This window comes from Zootoca vivipara, chromosome 4 (assembly GCF_963506605.1).
Source record: "Zootoca vivipara chromosome 4, rZooViv1.1, whole genome shotgun sequence".
Taxonomy (NCBI): domain Eukaryota; kingdom Metazoa; phylum Chordata; class Lepidosauria; order Squamata; family Lacertidae; genus Zootoca; species Zootoca vivipara.
The window spans coordinates 48972256-48982049 of NC_083279.1; the positions used below are offsets into that span (position 1 = coordinate 48972256).

General features: G+C 41.4%; 1 protein-coding gene across 1 annotated transcript in view; it reads right to left on the minus strand.

Moving 5' to 3' along the window:
• Positions 1 to 8003, minus strand: part of PCP4 (Purkinje cell protein 4) — a 47935-nt gene extending 39932 nt beyond the window's left edge. Inside the window, exon 1 of the mRNA XM_035115802.2 lies at positions 7877 to 8003. Within this exon, the coding sequence (XP_034971693.1) occupies positions 7877 to 7885 (9 nt within the window). The 5' untranslated portion in view covers positions 7886 to 8003. The remainder of the gene's footprint in view (positions 1 to 7876) is intronic.
• Positions 8004 to 9794: the final 1791 nt, after the last annotated feature.

Sequence of the window (9794 nt, forward strand, 5' to 3'; positions counted from 1 at the left end):
GCCAGATCCCTTCCTTCTCACTCACAAGCTTGTGAGGAGGGGAAATGGCACCCAAAGGAAGCAAGGACCATTTTCTAAACTACTTTTCACTATCCGGAACAAAGTCTTCTGAGCATGCTCCATGTTTGCATTCCCCATGTGAACTCTTGAGAATTCCACAGTTGTTGTTTTTATTCTTCCATATTTAAACTACACTTCCCAGACCTCCCAGCAACAATGCAAGTTCTAAGCATACCCGTAAGACTCTTTTTTTGGCCAAACACAGGGAAGTAGTCAGCTTTTGCAAGCCCCTCCCTGGTGCTCTGTTCCCCTTACCCCAAGTCTTGGTAAGTTTATGAAAGTGGGAGAGAAAGGAAAGTATAAAACGAAAGAACAGGCGACAGTGCAGGATCTTTGCAGGCTGGGTCTTTCTGAGAATTACGGAACTCTTGGAAGAAGCCCAGTTTTTCTGAGACTCCGCAATGTGCACTTTACAGAAAGCAATTCCATATTTGAAAGACTGTCGGTAAACAGTACTCTGTTTGAAGGACTCTTCCATTTGAACATTTGTCTAGTCCAAGTCTAATTCAAAGATAAGTAGCAGCCTTGTACCTGGCATTGCTCAGGAATTCCAATAAACCAAAAATTCAGTGTTGTTTTGAAAATCAGTGGTTAAAACCAGTGAATTTTAATTCAGAATTTTGATTCAAAATGGCATCCAATTGTATCCAGAAATAAACGAAACCGGATCCTTGATCTCAGGAACCATTGTGCAAAATTTGGCTATGATATCTTAGGCGGTCCAAATACATAGCAAACAAGCAAGTTTCCAAAATATGTAGTAGAAGAATGATTAGAAAGGGCCCTGAGATTGCCCTTCAGCAATAAGTATCTGGACAGTAGACTAAGCAGGAGCAAAGGTTCACAGTCCTCCCCAGTATGGTGTGATGTATTGTATAGCCATTTAAATTATAGTGATAATTCTAAATTTGCATCTAAGTATATGTTAGTATATACAAATGTTATGCAAATCTGGATCTTTTTTGATGGTATGTACATGGCCACTATGCTTATTCAAGAAAGGCTCAGAAAGATCTCACCCTGTTCCTAACTGAGATGGATGGGTTTCATCCACCAAGACCCAAAATTACTTCCTTAGGCATTTGCCAGCAAGTAGCAAGAGTTTTTATCCTGCCTATGGCATCACATGACTATATGACTAAGGGCAGCAGGAATAAAAACCCGGAATTCAGTAGGAGTGGAGCAAAAGAGATCTCAGCTGAACAACAAGGTCCAAGGTTAATGGATACTTTCCAAGTAATTGTGTGTGCATGTATGCAATGAATTCTTCCTGTGGTTATTTTTTTTTTTGCACCTTGTGACAAAGATAAGGGCGTTATCAGCACAGGAGAATCACTCCCTTTCCCCAAACAGGTGTGCACCTCTTACATGCATATTGAGTACATAAACCAATTGAATGGTTTAGAACAACAGAGGGCAGTATAGTGGTGACCTGTGTGCAAATGTCCCCTTGAAATTCTCCACCCTATGTGTGAGCAGAAAAACCGAGAAGAAGGGACTTTACTAAATTTCTTGGGGGGGGGGGGAGACTTCTAAAAAAAAGGGAGGACAGCAACTCACCATTGGCAGCAGCAAACTGCATTCCCCCCTCCACCCACAAGGTAGTGCTTTGTTTTTGCTGCTGTGATAGAGAATTTAGGAGAAAATCCTGCAAAACGCCTTCTTTTGGGGGTGGGGGGGAGCTGCGATGAGAAAGTAAAAAATGCGAGAAATTTTCTTGGAATTTACCATGTGACATCAAATCTAATGTACACTTCAAGTTTTCACAGCCTTGAAACCCCAAAAAAGTATTTGCTGGCGAATGTAAATGTGCGATCGAATCTCATGCGAACCTTAATTTTCACAATGCAATTTGGCATTAGATTCGAGTAAATACAGAATTTTCTGGCTTAGTTGTACCGGAGACAAAACTGGTGTTCATTCAACACCCCTCACACATTCAATGAACATGTGAGGTGGGAAAGGAAACCCCGTGTCCTGGCCAGGCCTTCCCCACCTTCATGCAACTTTTGACCGTGCCCTGGGTGGCCAAACATTCAGCATTAGTAAGAAAGGGGCCCTATGTACAGATTCTTCTGTATGTGTATAGCATTCCACTACCTGACTGGGAATTTAAGCTAATCACAGTTGTTCAGATATACAAGCTGGGTAAAGAGGTACAAGAGTTGCAATAATGCCAAATGTGTAGCTGCTGGGGAGAGCATGATCAGATGTCACAGTGGTACAAGAAGGGCATGCCCAGGAAATGTGTTCTCACTGCCCTCTCACATGTTCATTGAACACAAAAAGGGGTTCTATGGGTGCTCCTGAGGAATAATCAGACGTGGTTTGAAACATAGGAGGCCAATAGGCTTCTTTAAATGGTTCTGGGTGTTTGAATGGCATTATTCTCCGTTCTGACACTTAAAAACTTTGTGGTGGTGTTGCGCATGAAAATGACCTCATTTCCTAAGTTTGGTAAGAATATTATTTTGATAGTGAATCTTTTGCCATGAATCATTTATTAACAGTTATAATGACCAGGCAATGAAAGAATCCGAATGTTTTATTTCAAATTTGCGGAGTATAACTAGCTGAACAAGCAAGAATAAGCTCACCTGCTTTACATTCCATTTATAGGGTTGCTTGTTTGTAAGGAAATAACTGGATTGAGTAATCAAGTATCTCATTGAAATTTGGTAAGCACATTCAGGACACAATTCTACATTTTAGGTTCAAGTACAAATTCACCTGCCCTCCCGATACCTATTTTCAGAGAAAAGGAAATTACAAATTGTATCAAATTACAAATTGAGAGCCAGTGTGGTGTAGTGGTTAAGAGCGGTAGACTCGTAATCTGGGGAACCAGGTTCACATCTCCGCTCCTCCACATGTAGATGCTGGGTGACCTTGGGCTAATCATACTTCTCTGAAGTCTCTCAGCCCCACTCACCTCACAGAGTGTTTGTTGTGGGGGAGGAAGGGAAAGGAGAATGTTAGCTGCTTTGAGACTCCTTCGGGTAGTGATAAAGCGGGATATCAAATACATTTTCAGTGTGATAGAAGAATAAGAGTTTGTATTTGCATGGATCTACCTCAATTAAGGTTAGTGTACAGAATTCTATGTTTCAGGTTTAAACCTGTGCTTAACATCCACTCTTGTTTTCAAGGAGAGGGAAAAAGCACCCTGCAAGGTGAGATCTCCTGTGGACACTTGAGCTATCTGAATATAAGTTCCTATGTATGCCCACCATAATTTTCCATTTAAAATTAGAATGCTAGCTTGACCCCTGCACCTCTTTGTAAAGGGAGTGTGAAAGATGCAAAATACATTGTTGTGTGTTACCCGGGACATCTCCGAGCATTGTGTTTTTACTAGTAAAGATCTTCAGTAAATAAGATGGAATGTGCTGTAGTCACTCATGCAATTAGGGGATGAAAATGTGTATATAGCTATCTTTAAAAGCACATTCCATCAGTCTCGTTAACCGAGAGCTGAAGAGTAACAAATCCTTACTCTGTCCTGAAGGGGAGCGTGGGCAAAGTGACACATTTAAGACATCATTTGCCCTCTCTCTTTCAAATGACAGGCCACCACCCATCTAATAAAGGGATGTCAGTTCAAATTATTAAGTGATCTGTCTTTGCCCCCCACACTCACCTTTTGCCAGCTGAGGAATTCGTTCCTTGCCAAGTCGCATAAATATATTGCTCTCTCCTCAATCTAGCTGTACACCCCTTGTTATAAAGAGCTGGGCAGTTTTGGGGTGAAAGGGGGACCATCTCCTGAAGTGATTTCCTCTGGTATTTCAGTCCCCATAATCCCTTCTGGGACTGGTGCATCATACAATTGAATTGGCAGCTTATTTAATTTTAAGACACATGGGTTACTTTTGCTTTGTATTTGAGGGGTGGTGGTTGCTATGTGTTGTCACTAGATCCCAGACATCCATCTCTATCTATCTATCCATCCATCCATCCATCCTTTTAGCCTAGGTAACCGGGGCTACTCACATTATTTATTGTTTATTAAATTGATTGGACTTGTCACAGGCAACTCACAGTATGTTTACAAAAAATGTGGACACCAAAGTTGAAGGGGCAGCGTGTGTGAAGGTGTGTGATGTTGGGGTCAACAGAGCCTTTCCACTCCATTGTGCCAATGATTGCCCTATACATTAGCACTGTATGAAAAGGACTTGCATCTCATGCCCCACATTTTAACTGCATTGAACTCACATATATTAATACAAAGCCTGAAATTAATACTTTTGCCCTAACCTTTCCCAAATAAAACTTAGGGCAATGTGCATTGTCTCACACAATTTATGCACATGGCACTGTGAGGTAGGAACTTAGGCACATCAGAAGAGCCCTACTGGATTTGGTCAAGGACCCAACTAGTCGAGGACCCAGTTCCCACAGTGGCCAATCACATGCCTCTGGCAAACCTGCAAGCTAGGTTAATGTGAGACTTAAGCTGTGCCCAGAGGTTGCCTCCACACAAAAATTAAATACAGGGCTGACCGCACCATCACACTCAAGACTGAAAGGGATGCCTACGCGCCTACAGGTCTATACACAAAGCTGAGCCACATGATTTGGAACCCTGAATGCCCAAGATTCCAGATCATGACTTTCAAGACTTCAAATAGAAGTCTGGGAGTGGGCCAGTGGGGGGGGGAGGAAGCAACATCAAGAGAGACAGCAGACACAGTCTGTTCCTTCTCCATTCTTTTTACATGCAACTTCTAAAGGCTTTCATGTCAAGGTCAAGGTCACCCACTGAGTTTCACTGCTGAGCAGGGAGCTGAATCCGGGTATTCCCAGTCTGTGTCCAATGTTACAGCCCTTCTACCCTACTGACTCCCACAATGTGTCAAGAAGGAGATAAAAGGAAGCATGATTTATATTTCCTCAGAAGATGGGATTTCAGTTTTCAGAGATAGATAGATAGATAGATGATGATGATAGATAGATAGATAGATAGATAGATAGATAGATAGATAGATAGATAGACAGAATCAAGTTTCTCACAAGTATTATTCAGAAGAACAAAGTCTCTGCGGCTTCTTGGTCACTCAACATCTCACTCAGGTCCTAGAAAGCCCTTGTGCTTCTCGTGTTTAATCGTATGCTATCAGAACATGAAGTTTCAAGAGAAAAAGAAGAAAGCTCCACCAATTAACTGAAATGGGCAAAAGAGACGGATGATAAGATCAAACTAATGAATACGCTATGCTGTTTCTTTTTCCACAGCTATAAAAGGGTAACAAAGCTGATGCCCATCCGGAAGCAGGAAAACAGGAAAATCAAACGGAATTAAGTAAATCGAGTTGGAGGATCAGCATTTCTGAATGGTCGAGAGCATCCGAAATCCAAATGTTTAGCTTACTTGGGAGTCTAACTGTTCTTAGTACAAAAACAATCACATCCTCTGGGCCATTCTCTGCTAGCTGCATACACAAGGCTATTTTGGGACATTGTTTTCATTGCCATATTTGACCCGCTCTTTTCCATTACATTATGTCAGGTTTCAGCCAGATAATAAGATGAAGGCGGGTGGGGAGCAGAATCAGAACACAGTTCACTGAATGATCAGATTATTCTATCAGGAGCCCTGGCCAAAATCTGTTGATGCAAAAAGCTAGATAAAGTGATTGGCTTTCTGCTAGCATTTAGCACAACTTCATTTAATAATAATAATAATAATAATAATAATAATAATAATAATAATAAGGCAACTTCCCTTGTTTCAGGTTTGTTTTTCATCTTGAAAGCAGGAGGAAATTGTCCAGAGATTTGTTTTTATACTTTGTTTAAGGCAGTTGAAAAAAGTTTACAGGCTTTCCTCATTTTCTGCATCACAGGAACAATGTAAGCATGCATAATAGAATGCAAATTTATTTCCTGTTGAAGGACTGTAAATTAATGATCCAATAATGCTAGACAGCTCTGGCAGAGTTTGGAGCACTTTAAATTAGCCCCCAATGTGGCTTTCTCTGGGAGTCCAACTTTCAATAATAGCTATTCGACACTGATTTGGGAACGTATGATTAATAATGTGAGTTTCTTATTTTTGGTACAGGCTTATTCCTATTTTTGGTACATGGTAAGCACTGAATTGGAGAGAAGGGAGATTTCCTCTGAGAGGAACCGAATGTGAACTGTAGCTGTGTGAATGACGATTGTATGAATAGGGAGTGACAAAGGAAGGGAGCTAAATCTGATCCAAGAGAATAAAGCTATGCACAACAGCAATTAGGTTTAATCTTTTTATAAAAAAAATAATAATAATCAGGAAAACCTTTGGAAAAGTACTGCATAAGAATGGGGCCACATCAAATAAGCTGGTTCATTTAAGGTATGTGACAAAGGGACACTTAATGCAATTTGCATGCTAAAACGTTGACCTTTTCCAGTTTATTTATTCAGCTGTGAGCATCAAGTGGGAAAGTGAATAAGCTCTGGAAGAATGAGTGTGTTTAGCCATGTATTCAATACACATGGTCAAAACATCACAGGAGGAGGAATCCTCCTGGTTCTTGGGCAATGCATTTCTCCTGAAATGCGTCTTGCTGGTATCTTTGTGAAAGCTCTTAAAAGGAAAACACACCTCTTTGGATGGATGGAGAGGTAATCCACACTGAAAGAACAACAATTTCCTTATTCTCCCCACAAACACACATACACACACCCTTCTGGTTGACTCCACCCCATTGATTTCATCCTTTATCCTAGGCACTATTAATAAACTTAACAAATACAGAATATTACACAATAGCCTTCCTAAAAGAGGTTCTTAACTTTGTGCAAGTGTCAACTCTACCCTACTTGAATTGGGTAGAATTCTGACTCTTCTGCCAGAAATAGAATTCTCCTTTATAATGAGAAAGTGCGTCCAAAAATACTATTGCTCTATTACTGGAGCTGTCATGTCATTTGGAAAAATGCATTATACATCCAGAAACTGGAAACAATTTCACTGGAACAGATACATGCATGCTGAAATTACCTTTTTGTTACACTCTCTCTCTCTCTCTCTCTCTCTCTCTCACACACACACACACACACACACACACACACACACATACACACACAGAGTTCCTTTTCATGCACCATACCACCTGCATTTTTACTTATGTATGCAAAAATATGTTCAGCTAAAGCAGCTACTTGACAGAGAGCAATGAGAAGCAAAGCGATTCCCCCCCCCCCGAAAAAGGTCAGCTTTGCACTTTGATGTCTAAACTTTAGCATACATCAGCTTGCTTTTGAAGGATGCAAAACGTATACTAAAATCAATCACTTTGCTTCAAGAAGACACAATGCCCGCCTACATTCATTCCTAATGAAAATGAGAAACAAGGCTACTTATTTGGGATCTTTGCAAACTGCAAAGCTGATGCTTCAAATGCCAGCAAACTCTTTCGAGAGTAACGAAAGGCTGTTGCATTTCTTTTAAGTCTGTCTCAGTGCAACCCTCATGCATTACTTAGGCAGAAGTAAGTCCCACAGAGTTCAACGGGGCTTACTGCCAGGTAACTGGATATAGGATTGCAGCCTCTGGGAGGATTACCTACTCGTTCTAAAACAGGTCAGTTCACTATTTGCTAATCATGTCTTACATCTCCCTAGGAAACCTTAATCTAGCCGTTGTTAAACTCTCCGATGGATGCCAGCCTTTTTGAAACTTAAAACATTCCACAGTTTGAATCCTCTTTTTTCTATTTAGCCTTCTGTCTGATTCAAAAGAATTTGCATCGTTCTCTTCTGTTCATCCTCCTGTTCTCTTCTACCTTCTCCCCTCCATATTAAAAGCATTTTGTCCACTCACCTCACTCATGATTGTTAGGAAATGACAGTTCGCAGATTTTCCACTTCCTCAGAACAAGGCTACTGTACCAAGCTCTTCACACACTGTTTCTAGCTTTTCTCTTAAAAGGGGCTGCCCAGTGGCATCATGGCTCTACTAAACCAATAAGAAGCATTCACCTGCTCAACCAGCTTTCAGCAGGCATTTGAGGACACGAGGAGCCACCTAATGGTGAGAACGGGTAAAGGCCGAGAAGTTCTACATGGAAATGCCATGTTTATAAAGAGAAAGAGAAAAAGTCGCCACAAAAGGCAAGGGAAAAGAGGGGGTGTGAGGATGGCGGAGCTCTTCTTCCTGATGGTGACACAAATAAAAATAATAACAAGCCTAAAGGTCATGGCAGTGAAGGAGCATCCAGGTCACTAACCAACCAAAAATCTCTCCCCTCTTCTTAAGTAAAATAAAAAAATTCCTTCAGTAGCACCTTAAAGACCAACTAAGTTTTTATTTTGGTATGAGCTTTCGTGTGCATGCACACTTCTTCAGATACAGTGAAATGGAAGTTTCCAGGCACTTATGTAGAGAAGGGGTGGGGAGGGGTGGGGATGGGGAGGGGGGATCACTCAGAAGGGTGGTGGAAATGGGTGATTGACTGACTGATAGCTGTTGATGACCGGAAACGACTGCAAATGGTTTTGCATGAAAAAGCAAGGGTGGAGATGGCTGAAGATCGCTTATCATGTATAATGAGATAAGAACCCGGTATCTCTGTTCAAACCAGGTCCCTCCATGGTTTTGAGCTTGGTGATAAGTTGCAATTCAGCAACTTCTCTTTCCAGTCTATTTCTGAAATTCTTTTGTAGTAAGACAGCTACTTTGAGATCTTGTATAGAATGTCCTGGGAGATTGGAGTGTTCTCCTACTGGTTTTTCTGTCTTCTGGTTCCTGATGTCAGATTTATGTCCATTTATCCTTTGGCGTAGGGTTTGGCCTGTTTGTCCAATATAGAGAGCTGAAGGGCACTGTTGGCATTTGATGGCATACACAATGTTAGAGGATGAGCAATTAAATAGTCCTGAGATGGTATGTTGGATGTTGTTGGGGCCAGTAATGGTATTGTCTGGGTGTATGTGGCAGCAAAGTTGGCATCTGGGTTTATTGCAGGCTCTGGTACCAGTGTCCATGTTAAGTCTGGTGGTTGTATTATTGTGGGTGAGGAGTTGTTTAAGATTGGGTGGCTGTCTGTAGGCAATGAAAGGTCTTCCTCCCAGAGCTTGAGAAAGGGAGCTGTCATTGTCCAGGAGAGGCTGTAGATCTCTGATGATGCGTTGTACTGTTTTAACTTGGGAGCTGTATGTGATGACTAGTGGTGTTCTGTTATTTTCTTTTTTGGGTCTGTCTTGCAGCAGGTTCTCTCTAGGTATCTGTCTGGCTCTGTTGATCTGTTGTTTAACTTCATCAGGTGGATATTTTAGTTCTAAAAAGGTTTGCTGTAGATCCCTTAGGTGAGATTCTCTGTCTGTAGAGTTGGAACAGATGCGGTTGTAACGTAAGGCCTGGCTGTATACGATGGATTGTTTGGTATGTTTGGGATGGTAGCTAGAAGCATGTAGATATGTTTGTCGGTCAGTTGGTTTTCTGTATAAGGTGGTGTCTATATGTCCATCCTGTATTTTTATAGTAGTGTCCAAAAAATGTATTTCTTGCATAGATTGGTTCATTGTTAGGTTGATGGTGGGGTGAAAGTCATTGAATGTCTGGTGGAAGGTTTCCAGGGTCTGTTGTCCATGTGTCCAGATAATAAAAATATCGTCAATGTATCGCAGGTACAGGAGAGGTTTGAGTGGGTAGGAGTTAAGGAAACGTTGTTCTAAATCTGCCATGAAGATGTTGGCATACTGTGGGGCCATGCGGGTGCCCATGGCTGTGCCGCTGATCT